Raw genomic sequence first — 12,188 nt, 5'->3', positions numbered from 1 at the left:
TCGCTTCCTCGCTTCCTTGCTTCCTTCCTTCCTTCCTTCCTTCCTTCCTTCCTTCCTTCCTTCCTTCCTTTTCTTGAGGGTCATAGGGCTTCAACTCAGGGCTTAGACACTGTCCCTAAGCCCCTTTCCTCAAGGCTAGCACTCACAGCCCGACTTCTGGTTTTCTGATGCTTTATTGGAGATAAGAGTCTCATAGAGGGGGCTGGGAAGGTGGCTCAGTGGTAGAGTGCTTGCCTTGCATACATGAGGTCCTGGGTTCGATTCCTCAGCACCCCATAAGCAGAAAAAGCTGGAATTGGCGCTGTGGCTCAAGTGGTAGAGCGCTAGCCTTGAGCTGAAGAGCTGAGGGACAGTGCCCAGGCCCAGAGTTCAAGCCTCAAGACCTGTACAAACAAACCCCTGTACCACCAAGAAAAGAAGCAAGAAAGCAAAGCAGGGAGCCGAGGGGATGGAGGAAAAGAAAAAAATGAACCAGGTGCAGGTGGCTCACACCTAATCCTAACTACGCAGGAGGCTAAGATTTGAGGATCACAGTTCAAAACCAGCCTGGGCAGGAAAGTCTATGAGACTCTCTTCAATTAATCACAGAAAAAAGCTGGAAGTAGAGCTGTGGTTAAAGTGGTAGAGTGCTAGTCTTGAGCAAAAAAAAGGAGCTCAGGAACCACACTCAAGCCCAGAGTTTGAGCCCCAGGATGGACAAAAAGAAAGAAAGAAAAAAAGCCAAGGGCTGGGAAGGTGGCTTAGTGGTCGAGTGCTTGCCTAGCATGCATGAAGCTCTGGGTTCGATTCCTCAGTACCACATACACGGAAAAAGCCAGAAATGGTGGTGTGGCTTAAGTAGAGTGCTAGCCTTGAGCAAAAGAAGCCCAGGGACAGTACCCAGAGTTCAAACCCCAGGACAAGAGAGGGGGTGGAGGGGTAGGAGAGGGAAAATAAAAAGAAAACCAAGGACAGGGAGCACATGCGTACTGGATTCCAACAGGGGTCGAAATGGCTGGGGCCAGCTTGAAATCTGGTCACCTGACTCAGTATTATGACCTCTTCCATCCACCTTTGGCCTTGTTTAGGCTTTGCCCTATGGCCAGTCCTCAAGCCCAGTAGCTCAAAGATCTTAGAAATAAAAAAAGGTAACTATAGGAGTTGGGTATGGCGGTTCTTGTTTGCCTGCCTGCCTAGTCTTCTAGAGGCTGAGGCAGGAGGATCTAAAGTCTGAGGCCAGCTTTAGATGACATAGTAAGACCCTGATTCCCAACAAACACACACACCCAGCCCTTGATGTGTGATCTAGCCTGCTGGCCAGCTCCCCACGACCTGCTTCCTCTTTTTTCCGGGACCCCCGCCCCCCAAGGGTGGGCTGTTGTCCTGCTTGGAGAGGAGAATTTCTCCTGGAGTCAGGATTTGAATCCAGTTCAGTTCAGGATAGCAGAGAGCCTTTGACTTCCCATCAGGCCATCCTGCTGCTGGGAGGGTGGGTGGGAGGAGGCCAGCAGGGGCGGGCATGGCTTCTGACGGTCACCTCTGTCCCCTGGGTCCTTCTCTCTGAAGTCCTGCCAAGGGGCAGGCTCTGCAGGCCTGGACACTGAGCACAGAGGGACAGAGGGATGCAGCCTCCAGAAATGGCCCCTCTGAGTCGCGGGTTCCGGGCTGGGTCCATCCTGGGCTACGGTGTACTGTTCCTGGCCTTGGTTTTGGGTGAGAAACAGGAGGTGGCCGGCCAAGCGGGGACCCCGGTGGGGAGGGGGGAGGTTAACCATGCTGCTTGCCCCATGTGGACATGTGTGTGTGTGTGTGTGTGTGTGTGTGTGTGTGTGTGTGTGTGTGTGTGTGTGTGTGTGATGCTGAGGGTGGACAATGGGGTGGGGGTGGGGCTGCTGCCAAAGATGGGGATCCTTGGTGCACATCTGTGCATGTGCAAAGGATGCAGGATACTCCACTGTGCACAGGTTCCTACAAAGTGCACACCTGCCCATGTTTTGAGTGTCTGTGAATGGCTCTTTTCTTTCTTCTTTGCCAGTCCTGGGGCTTGAACTCAGGGCCTAGGCGCTGTCCCTGAGCATCTCTGTGCTCAAGGCTAGCACTCTACCACTTGAGCCACAGCACCACTTCTGGCTTTTTCTGTGTATGTGGTACTGAGGAATGGAACCCAGGGCTTCATGCATGCTAGGCAAGCACTCTACCATTGAGCCACACTCCCAGTCATTTTTTTTTTTGATACCTGGTTTTGAACTCAGGACCTTGTACTTGCTCTGCTGGCACTTCACTACCTGATCTATGCCTCCCCCCAAAAAAAAATTTTTGTGCTCGTCCTTTTAGAAATATAGTCACCCAAATTTCTATTTGTTTTATTTTAATTTTTTTGTTGTTGTTGGTGGTGGGGCTTGAACGCTGGGCTTGGGCGCTATTCCTGCGCTCTTCAGCTCAAGGCAAGAGCTCTACCACTTGAGCCACAGCGCCACTTCCAGTTTTCTAGTGGTTTATTGGAGATAAGAGTCTCTGGGACTTTCATGCGTGGGCTGGCTTTGAAACCTGATCCTCAGATCTCAGCCTCCAGAGTAGCTAGGATTGCAGGCATGAACCTGTAACTCAAAGATGGTAGAGATCTATCATTGAACCCGGGCTGTGAGTTCAAGCCCCAGAACTGGCACCTAAAAATGAAAATAATGAGCCAGTGTTAGTGGCTCATACCTGTAATCCTAGCGACTCAGAAGGATGAGGTATGAGAATCATGGTTCAAAGCCAGCCTGGGGAGGGAAGTCCATGAGACTCTTATTTCCAATTAACCAGCAGAAAAACAGAAGTGGCACTATGATTCAAAGTGGTAGAGTACTCACCCTAAGCAAAAAACCTCAGAGACAGCGCCCAGGCCTTGATGCCAAGCCCCATGACTGACAAAAATAAACAACAATAACAAAAAACAAAAACAAAAACAGACCACAAGTAGAGCTGTGGCTCAATTGGTAGAACTCTAACCTTGAGCAAAAGGTTTTGAATTCATGGGGCTGGGAAGGTGGCTCAGTGGTAGAGCGCTTGCCTTGCATGCCTGAGGCCCTGGGTTCGATTCCTCAGCACCACGTAAGCAGAAAAAAAAAAGCCGGAAGTGGCGCTGTGGCTCAAGTGGTAGAGTGCTAGCCTTGAGCTGAAGAGCTGAGGGACAGTGCCCAGGCCCAGAGTTCAGGCCCCACGACCGGACCCAAAAAAATAAAAATAAAAGGTTTTGAATTCAAACCCCAATATTGGCCCATGCACATGTGCATTGTGTGTGCGTATACACACACACACACACTACACACTCTTTCTCCTGTATTATGTGCCTACATTGTAATTCCCACCACGATGCTAAAGTAGGTACCTACCCCATTCGCCAGGAGGGGAAACTGAGTCTTGGAGCACTGAGGCGCTAGGGATTATGCCTGTTGAATGGCTGGACTCGGAGCGGAGGCTCTGCTCAGGTGTGCAAGCTGTGTGGAAGGGAGCAAATTGTGAGTGGAAGTGGGGGCTGGGGGAGGAGATGGAGACCTCTGGGTGGAGGCCACTCGTGAGGAGAGGAGGTGGGGAGAGCGATGGTGGGGTCCTGGCTCTTAGGTTGCTTTCTCCCACTCAGCCTGCTCATCCTCCGCAAGCCCGAGCCCTCCACCAGCGCCCGATGAGGGTCGCTGGAGCCTGGTGCGGACCAGGGTAAAGGAGCTGGTGGAGCCGCTGGTGACCGGGACGAAGGACAGGTGGCGGTGGTTCTGGTGAGGCGCTGCTGGTGCTGGGCTGTGGAGCAGAAGCAGGGCTCAGAGTCTGAGAGAGGAGGCTGGGGCCAGGATTCCTGGGTCTGAGGGAGGAGGCTGGGGTCTGGACCCCTGAGCCTGAGGGAGGAGAACTGGGCCTGGATCTCTGGGTTTGAGGGAGGAGGCTGGAGTTTGGATTCCTGGGTCTGAGGGAGGAGGCTGGTGTCTGGACCCCTGGGCCTGAGGGAGAAGGCTGGGGCCTGGACCCCTGGGTCTGAGGGAGGAGGCTGGTTTCTGGAGCTCTGGGTCTGAGGGAAGAGGCTGGTGTCTGGATCACTGGGTCTGAGGGAGGAGGCTGGGGCCTGGACCCCTGGGACTGAGGGAGGAGGCTGGAGTTTGGATCCCTGGGGCAGAGGGAGGAGGCTGGAGTTTGGATCCCTGGGGCAGAGGGAAGAGGTTATGGCCTAGATCTTTGGGTCTGAGAGAGGAGGACTGGGTCTAGATTCCTGGGTCTGAGGGAAGAGGCTAGGGTTTGGATCCCTGGGTCTGAGGGAAGAGGCTAGGGCCTGGATCCCTGAGTCTGAGGGAGAAGGCTGGGTTCTGGACCCCTGGGTCTGAGGGAGGAGGCTGGTGTCTGGAGCTCTGGGTCTGAGGGAATAGGCTGGGGTCTAGATCCCTGGGTCTGAGGGAGGGGGCTGGGGCCTGGACCCCTAGAACTGAGAGAGTAGAACTGGGGTCTGAACCTCCTCTCTGAGGGCCCCAGATGGACGTTCTGGGCAATACCCTAAGCAGCTGGCATCTCACTGGCACCCCCTCTGGCACAGGGGTCCGAGCACCCTTCGGGGTTTTATGCAGACCTACTACGAAGACCACCTGCAGGACGTGGGGCCGCGCGCCCAGGCCTGGCTGGCGAGCTCCAAGGACAGGCTGCTGGAGCGCACCCGCAGCCTGTGCCCGCGGCTCCTGTGCGGGGCGCCGAGCTGAAGCGGGCACCCAGCCCGCACGTGGGAAATAAAGCTGGTCTTCCGTGTCCAAAACCTTGTGTTGCTGTCCCTCTGTGCGGCCACCCAGCCCCTCACACCCCCTGGCCCTGGAGCCGGGGCACCGGGGAAGGGGATCTAGGGGGAAATGACTCGCGCAGGGAAGGGGGGAATGAAAGACATCAAGGGACCCCTGCTTAGGGATATGGAGGGCTTGGACAGTAGCTGGGATACTCTGTCCCCTGGGTGGGCCCTCAGCAAATTCTGGGGTTCTCAACTCCTCCTGAGTCTCCAAACCAGCCCTATGTGTGTCATGGTGTGTTCTCCCAATGCGGGTTCCCCATAATGTCACCTGCTGCTGATGGACACGTCACCAGCCGGCCTGTCCCCTGCCCCCACCCCACCCTCCGCAGCACTGTTGGCCAGGACTTTGGCCTAGGCGAGGCAGTGGCCTTGGAGAGAGGGGGGCCCCAGAGCTATAAAGGCTCTTGGCTGCTTCGCCTCCGGGGACAGCACTGGCCTGCCAGAGTCACAGCCTGGTAAGATGTGTGTGCGCATGCGTGTGTACGGGGGGAGGGGGAGAGGGGAGGAGTGGGTACCTGGGAGTGGAAGTAGTGAGGGTGGAAGGGGCTGGGGATGAACTTCACTCCGTGAGAAGCCCAGGTGGCCATCACAGCGTTCCCAATGGTAGCAGAAGTCAGGCTCACGCCTGTCATCCCAGCTATTCTGGAGGCTGCGATCTGAGGATCAGGGGTGGAGGCCAGCCTAAGCAGGGAAGTCCATGAGACTCTTGTCTCCAAATAAACTATTGACTAGACAGGAGTGGTGCTGTGGCTCAAGCGGTAGAGCGCCAGCCTTGAGAGAAAAAAAGCTAAAGGATTTGTTCTCAGGCTCTGAGTTCAAGGCCTAATGCCCTCATCATCACCACCACCACCATCCCTCGCCCCCCTTAAAAAAAAAAAAATCTGGAGGAGTGGAATTCTGGAATGTGAGAATGGAAGACATAGCTCATGAGCGGCCTGGTGCTCTGGGAATCCTGGCTGGGAATCCTGGAGGGGGATCTGAGGACACAGCCCCTCCCTTGGTGGGGCGGGACCCCAACCCATGGCTCCTCAGGTGATCTTCCTGTCCTCTGCAGTCCAGGTGTCACACCATGGGCCTCCGATTCCTGCTGGCTTTGTTCCTTGTTCTCATAGTACTGGGACACGGTGAGTCGGTGCGGGGCGGGGTGGGGTGGGGCGGGGTGGGGCGGGGCGGGGCGGGGCGGGGCGGAGTGGGGTGAGGCTGAGAACTCTGAGTTGACCTCTCTCTGTGTAGCTTAGTCCTCCATCCTCTCAAGTGCCGGGATTACAGGCGTGTGTCACCTTGCCCGGCAACTAGTGTTTCTTCACTTTTTCATTCCCATGGATCAGGTTCCAGGGTGACATAAACCTGTCCGTCCTGTCTAAGGCTCCCCTCAATTAACGATCAGCCCCTCATCTCGCCACAGAGGCCCAGGGGGCCCTGCTGCCCCAGAGCGAGCCGTTTGCCAGCCCAACTCTACTGGTTCAGGTCCAAGAATCCCTTTCCACGTACTGGGACACAGCCAAGGCCGCCGCGCAGGGTCTGTACGAGAAAACTTACCTGCCCAGTGTGGATGAGAAGCTCAGGTACCTGCCCTCCAACACTTACCTGGTCCACACCCCAAGCCTCCTCCCTCAGTCCCCAGGGGTGCAGGCCGGGCCTCCAACCTCAGACCCTGTCTTCTCCTAGGGATATGTACAGCAAAGGCTCAGCTGCCATCACCACGTACGCCGGCATCTTCACAGACCAGCTCCTCACCATGCTGAAGGGAGACTAAATCCCATCATGGGGGAGGGGGATCTGAGCCCCCTCCCCACGCCTCTGACCCCCTCCACGGACTGTACTGAGCTCCCCATCCCAGCGGCTCGCATTGTGTTGTTGTCTCCCCAAGATTTGCCTGAATTCTTTCAAATGAAGGAAGAAATAAAGAAAAACATATGCCATTTCTTCTTTTTCTTTTTTTTCCTTGCCAGTCCTGGGGCTTGAACTCTGGGCCTAGGCACTATCCCTGAGCTTCTTTTGCTCAAGGCTATCGCTCTACCACTTGAGCCACAGCGCCACTTCCGGCTTTTTTCTGTGTATGTGGTACTGAGGAATCGAACCCAGGGCTTCATGCATGCTAGGCAAGCGCTCTACCACTGAGCCACCTTCCCAGCCCCGTTCACCATTTATGCTTTCAGGTTGCTGCTTTATCTGAGGTGCAGAGCCAAGTATAAGGGTAGATTGAGTTTAGCTGACACGATTGTAGCCTTTACCTAGAACCTGGATCACAGGAATGAACACGTGAACAAATGCTACTAGCTGCGCGGGGCGATTGTTAGGAAAGTGGAGGAGAAAGAAAGGAAACTAGCCAGACTCCATCTTCCACAGGAAAGAACTGTTTCGGGGTTTGTTTTGTCAGTTGTGGGGCCTGAACTTTGGTCCTGGGCGCTGTCCCTCAAGCTCTTCAGCTCAAGGCTAGCGCTCTACCACTTGAGCCACAGTGCCACTTCCGGCTTTTCTGCTTATGTGGTACTGAGGAATCGAACCCAAGGCCTTAAGCATAAAGGTAAGAACTCTACCACTGAGCCACCTTCCCAGCCTGAGGACTGTTTATTGAGATAGAACAGCGAAGGGCATGCCTTCCCATGGGCTTGGAGACTGTGTAAAAAGGTGGGCCAAGATGGACTGGGAATGTGGCTCAGTGGTAGAGTGCTTGCCTAGCATGCATGAAGCCCTGGGTTCGATTCCTCAGTACCACATAAACAGAAAAAGCCAAAAGTGGCACTGTGGTTCAAGTGGTAGAATGCTAGCCTTGAGCAAAAGAAGCTCAAGGACAGTGTCCAGGCCCTGAGTTCAAACCCCAGGACTGGCAAAGAAAAAAAAAAAAAGGTGGGAAAGAAGTTGGATTTTTATGAGGTCTGAGCAAGGAGGCAGAGGAAAAAGCCATTAGGTCTAGGGAGATGGGGGCTTTTAGGTTGGACCCGCAATGGAATGTTTACAGCAGGCTTAGGTACATTGGCCCTGTCTGAGTATACCTTTGGTGGCTTGTCTGATGTCTGAATGCACCTGGGAAAAGAGAATGGGGGTCAATCCTTCAGTGATACACACCTGTAATCCAGGAACTTGAGAGGATGAACCATAGACAGACCTTCTCTCCAACCAAAGAGACAGAAGAAAAAAAAAAAAAAAAACCCAAAACCCAGGCTGGGAAGGTGGCTCAGTGGTAGAGTGCTTGCCTAGCATGCATGAAGCCCTGGGTTCAATTCCTCAGCACCACATACACAAAAAAAGCTGGAAGTGGCGCAATGGCTCAAATGAGTGCTAGCCTTGAACAAAAAGAGGCTCAAGGACAGTGTCCAGGCCCTAAGTTCAAACCTCAGGGCTGGCAAAAACAAAAACAAAAAACAAGCCAAGCACTAGTGGCTCACACCTGTAATCCTAGCTACTCAAGAGGCTGAGATCTGAGGATTGCAGTTCAAAGCCAGCCCAGACAGGAAAGTTCATGAGACTCTGATCTCCAATGAACCACCAGAAAACCAGAAATGACACTGTGGCTCAAGTGGTAGAGTGCTTACCTTGAGCTGAAGAGCTGAGGGACAGCGCCCAGGCCCAGAGTTCAAGCCCCATGACCAAGAACACACACACACACACACACACACACACACACACACACACACACACACCTTGAACCCAAGATGTGACATTAGCAGCAGCCTGGTCCATTTTTTTTGTTGTTGTTGGTCATGGGGCTTGAACTCGGGGCCTGGGCGCTGTCCCTCAGCTCTTCAGCTCAAGGTGAGCGCTCTACCACTTGAGCTACAGTGCCACTTCCAGTTTTCTGGTGGTTTATTGGAGATAGGAGTCTCAAGAACTTTCTTGCCCAGACTGGCTTTGAACCGCGATCCTCAGATCTCAGCCTCCTGAGTAGCTAGGATTACAGGCATGAGCCACCAGTGGGTGGCCATCTTTTTCTTTTGACAGCTGTGGGGCTTGAACTCAGGGCCTGGGAGCTGTCCCTGAGCTCTTCAGCTCAAGGTTAGGGCTCTACCACCTTGAGCCACAGCTCCATTTCTGGTTTTCTGGTGGTTCATTAGGGATAAAAGTCTCACAGGCTTTCCTGTTTAGGTTGCCATCGAACTACGATCTTCAGATCTCAGCCTCCTCAGTAAGTCACTAAGCTAGTCACCAGTGCCCAGCTAGTATCCCAGTCCTTGAGTGGCACTGTTTATGGGTTGGTGGCACTAGGGCTGCATCCATCCTCTACCACTGAGCCACACAGCCAGCCAGGCCCCTGCCTGGTGGTTGACATATGGTCTGGAAGTGAATTGCTCAGAGTCCTGTGACACAAAGATGGCAAGCTTGCAGATGAGTTCCCACTCAGCTTGAGAAATCAATGCCTGTGCTGGCTGTGAGCCAGGAAGACTGTCAGCCAAAGCCTGGGCGGATCTTTATCAACAATGCCTTCACAGTGCATGTATTTATCAAGCACTTCCTAAGGTTGGAGGATACAACACAGCAGGGCAAAGACAGTTAGTGCTGACCTCATGTGATCTCTCAAAATGTCCCTCACTGGTCAGGACCTGGTGCAAGTTCAGATTTTGTGATTATTGAATTCGTGTGTGTGTGTGTGTGTGTGTGTGTGTGTGTGTGTGTGTGTGTGTGTGTGTGTGCATGTACCTGTGGGGGTCGGGGGTTGGTGTGTGTGGGGTGTTCCTTTCTCTCCAGGTTGGCCTTAGACATCCCAGGCCCTCACAGAGCAAAAAGATCCTTGGGTTGTTATCTGAGAATGGTAGTGCATGTCTGTAATCTCAGTTACCCAGGAGGTAGAGAGCTGGAGGATAGTGGGGGGTGGGGGTGGGGCACAGAGTCAGGAAGTCCCTGTCTCAAAAACAAAATTACCAGCCAAAGAGGCTCAAGAAAGTACTTGGCTTGGGTCTTGGGTGTTGTCTCTCTCTGGAGAGGCAGAGTGTTGGGGTGGAGACCCAGAACTGTCACTTAAAGGCATAGGTGATCAGGCTGTACTGCAGAGGGCTATGTGGCTGGAAAGTAGGGGGAAGGTGGAGAGGCTCTTATTGGGCCCCCCGGTCAGAAATGGGGGCGTGGTGGACAGACCAGGGTATCTATCTAGCAGTGGGGACTTTGCTGGGGAAAAGGAAAAGGTGGATGAATAAGAGCAGAAGCTCCATGGTTTGCGGGTGAGCAGGGCCAGGCCCCTGGGTGAAGTGTGCCCGAGGCCTGAGGGCAGCACCCACCCCTTTTCCAAGTGCCATGAATAAGGCTGTTGCTTTCTGAAGATCCACAGGCTGCATTTGTCCTCATTTCTTTGGCATCCACCCTCCAGCCAGTCTTTCAACATTTCTTTTTGGGGCAACTTTCCCAGGTCCTGAGGTTGGGCAGCTGTGAGCCCAGCAGAAAAACAGGGGCCCAGCCAAGGGCTATGGGTAATGCCCCCAAGCCCGGAGGGCCTGGGAAGAACTGAGCTGCCAAGCCTAGTGGGTGACTGGGACAGGGGGGAGATCCTGGGGGAACAATCCTTGCTCTGTCCACTTGTTTCCCACAGACTCAAGCCAAATCAAACCATGGCCCAGGCCAGCTCTGCTTCCAACCAATCTGGAAGCCATTCCCAAGCTCCTCCTTCCTTTCTCAGAATCCCCTCCCCCACATACACACACCCTAACTCCCTTCAGGACCCCAGCATCCAGGCCCCCAGACTCTTCTATTAACTCAGAAATCTGGGCCCCTGATACCTCCTCCCTCACACTTAGCAAATGACTCAGAATCTTTTCTTCCTCAGGACCCTAAAGCTCAGGTCCTCTCCAGACTCATTGGTGTTGGGGCACCCCCTAGTGGAGGGTACAGTGTGTAGAGCATCCTGCAATTCCCTTAAGAGAATGGAATTTATTTATTTATTTATTTTATTTTTAGGTGCTTGAACTAGGGCTTGAACTCAGAGCCTGGGAGCTGCCCCTTAGCAGCTTTTATGCTTTTAGGCTCAAGGTTAGCCCTCTACCACCTTGAGCCACAGCTTCATCTGCAGTTTTCTGGTGGTTCACGGGAGATAAGAATCTCATGGACTTTCCTGCCTGGGCTGGCTTTGAACCATGATTCTCAGATCTCAATCTCCTGAGCAGCTAGGATTACAGGAGTGAGTCACTGTACCCAGCTGAGAATGGAATTATTTATGGTCACTTACAAGCCAGGGAACCTGGATCCCTGCAGGACCTTCTCCAAAGCCTTTGGTCTAGCTGACTGTCACTGTAGGAAGCTTAAGAGAGAATTTGGAGTACTTTGTAAATAGAGCTGAGAGCAGAGGAGCTCAAGGTGAAGCTAGAGGATGTTTATTTTCCCAGCACCTTGCATGCCTGGACTTTCTGTCTTCTTTTATCTAAATCCTCAAATATATTTTTGTTGTCATTTTTGGTGCTGAGGATGGAATCCAGAGCCTTGTGCAAGCCAGGAGACAAATGCTCTATGATGGCCTGAGCTACATCGCTTGAAGTATATTTTGTTTACCAGCTGTTATTTCTGATACAGGGTCCAGGCTGGCCTAGAACTCATAGTCCTCCTGCCTCAGTCTCTCTAGTACTGAGATTACAGGTGTGTAGCGGTGCTTAACAAATTGTCTCTTATTTTGTGTGTATGGGGGGGAGGGATGCTGGTCCTGGTCCTTGAACTCAGGGCCTGGGCATGGTCAAAGAGAGCGCTCTACCATTTGAGCCACAGCACCATTTCTGGCATGTTAGCATTTGATGAACTGGAGTTAAAAGTCTCATGGACTGTTCTTCCCCGGGCTGGTTTTGAACCTCGATCCTCAGATCTCAGCCCCCTGAGTAGCTGGGATGATGGGCATGAGCCACTGAGGCCGGGTTTGACTTGTCTTTGTGGCAGGAGGCGGGCAGGAGCGGCGGGCACTATTATGATCCCTAATTTATGCGTGGGGGGGGGCAGAAACTCCAGAGGCTGTGGCCTCAGGGTCACTCAGCCCACCGGTGGAGACCCACTGCCCCCCCCTCCGTCCCTCTCTCCCTGGCATCCTCGCAGGAATCCAAGCTTGCAGCCATGGGAAGATACATAGTAGCTAATGAAAACTTATGCAATTCATGTAAGGAGCGGCCGGGGTCCAGGACTTGGAGGTAAGCTGGGGAGTCAAAATAGAAGGGGAAGAAGGGGGGTGGGGGGAAAGGAGTCAGGAACGCGCATGCGCATTAAACCAGGGTACCCACTAGCTCCGAGAGGGGGCTGACAAGGTCTCGTCCCAAGGTAGGGGCCCCGTGCCAAGCTTCAAAGAGTTACTTTGTGCTCCCGGCTGTAATCCTAGCTACTCAGGAGGCTGAGATTTGAGGATCGCGGTTCAAAGCCAGCCCGGGCAGGAAAGTTTCTGAGACTCGATTTCCAATAAACCACCAGAAAACCAGAAGTGGCGCTGTGGCTCAAGTGGTAGAGCGCTTAG

General features: G+C 53.5%; 2 protein-coding genes across 4 annotated transcripts; both read left to right on the top strand.

Annotated features, from left to right (window-relative positions):
* The first annotated feature begins 1,545 nt into the window (after positions 1-1,545).
* LOC138812594 (apolipoprotein C-IV-like) lies at positions 1,546-4,750 on the top strand. Of its 3 annotated transcripts, none has more exons than XM_070000575.1 (4): positions 1,546-1,692; positions 3,366-3,449; positions 3,602-3,734; positions 4,538-4,750. In XM_070000575.1, the coding sequence occupies exons 1-4, from the start codon at positions 1,602-1,604 to the stop codon at positions 4,695-4,697; spliced, it is 468 nt and encodes a 155-aa protein (XP_069856676.1). In that variant the 5' UTR covers positions 1,546-1,601; the 3' UTR covers positions 4,698-4,750. The 3 variants fall into 3 exon arrangements, with proteins under 3 accessions (XP_069856676.1, XP_069856674.1, XP_069856677.1); XM_070000573.1 differs by having other exon boundaries at positions 3,366-3,479; XM_070000576.1 differs by lacking the exon at positions 3,366-3,449.
* Positions 4,751-5,145: 395 nt separating this feature from the next.
* Positions 5,146-6,701, top strand: Apoc2 (apolipoprotein C2). Its single transcript, XM_070000577.1, has 4 exons — positions 5,146-5,232; positions 5,832-5,901; positions 6,183-6,342; positions 6,446-6,701. Exons 2-4 carry the CDS (start codon positions 5,847-5,849, stop codon positions 6,531-6,533), a joined length of 303 nt encoding a protein of 100 aa, XP_069856678.1. The 5' UTR covers positions 5,146-5,232; positions 5,832-5,846; the 3' UTR covers positions 6,534-6,701.
* The last annotated feature ends 5,487 nt before the right edge of the window (positions 6,702-12,188 follow it).

Source organism: Dipodomys merriami, unplaced genomic scaffold (assembly GCF_024711535.1).
Source record: "Dipodomys merriami isolate MVZ:Mamm:240054 unplaced genomic scaffold, mDipMer1.0.p SCAF_57, whole genome shotgun sequence".
NCBI classification, from domain to species: domain Eukaryota; kingdom Metazoa; phylum Chordata; class Mammalia; order Rodentia; family Heteromyidae; genus Dipodomys; species Dipodomys merriami.
Note: the sequence above shows the minus strand (reverse complement) of the source record. Positions and strands in the feature narration are given on the sequence as shown.

What these genes read in the sequence shown, in the direction of transcription:
- LOC138812594 (XM_070000573.1), top strand. Translation starts at nt 1,602, where the DNA reads ATGCAGCCTCCAGAAATGGCCCCTCTGAGTCGCGGGTTCCGGGCTGGG. An exon ending in GTTCCTGGCCTTGGTTTTGG is followed by an intron (nt 1,693 to 3,365) that starts GTGAGAAACAGG and finishes CCCATTCGCCAG; the next exon opens with GAGGGGAAACTGAGTCTTGG. An exon ending in GACAGGTGGCGGTGGTTCTG is followed by an intron (nt 3,735 to 4,537) that starts GTGAGGCGCTGC and finishes CCTCTGGCACAG; the next exon opens with GGGTCCGAGCACCCTTCGGG.
- Apoc2 (XM_070000577.1), top strand. Translation starts at nt 5,847, where the DNA reads ATGGGCCTCCGATTCCTGCTGGCTTTGTTCCTTGTTCTCATAGTACTG. An exon ending in TCTCATAGTACTGGGACACG is followed by an intron (nt 5,902 to 6,182) that starts GTGAGTCGGTGC and finishes ATCTCGCCACAG; the next exon opens with AGGCCCAGGGGGCCCTGCTG. An exon ending in AGTGTGGATGAGAAGCTCAG is followed by an intron (nt 6,343 to 6,445) that starts GTACCTGCCCTC and finishes GTCTTCTCCTAG; the next exon opens with GGATATGTACAGCAAAGGCT.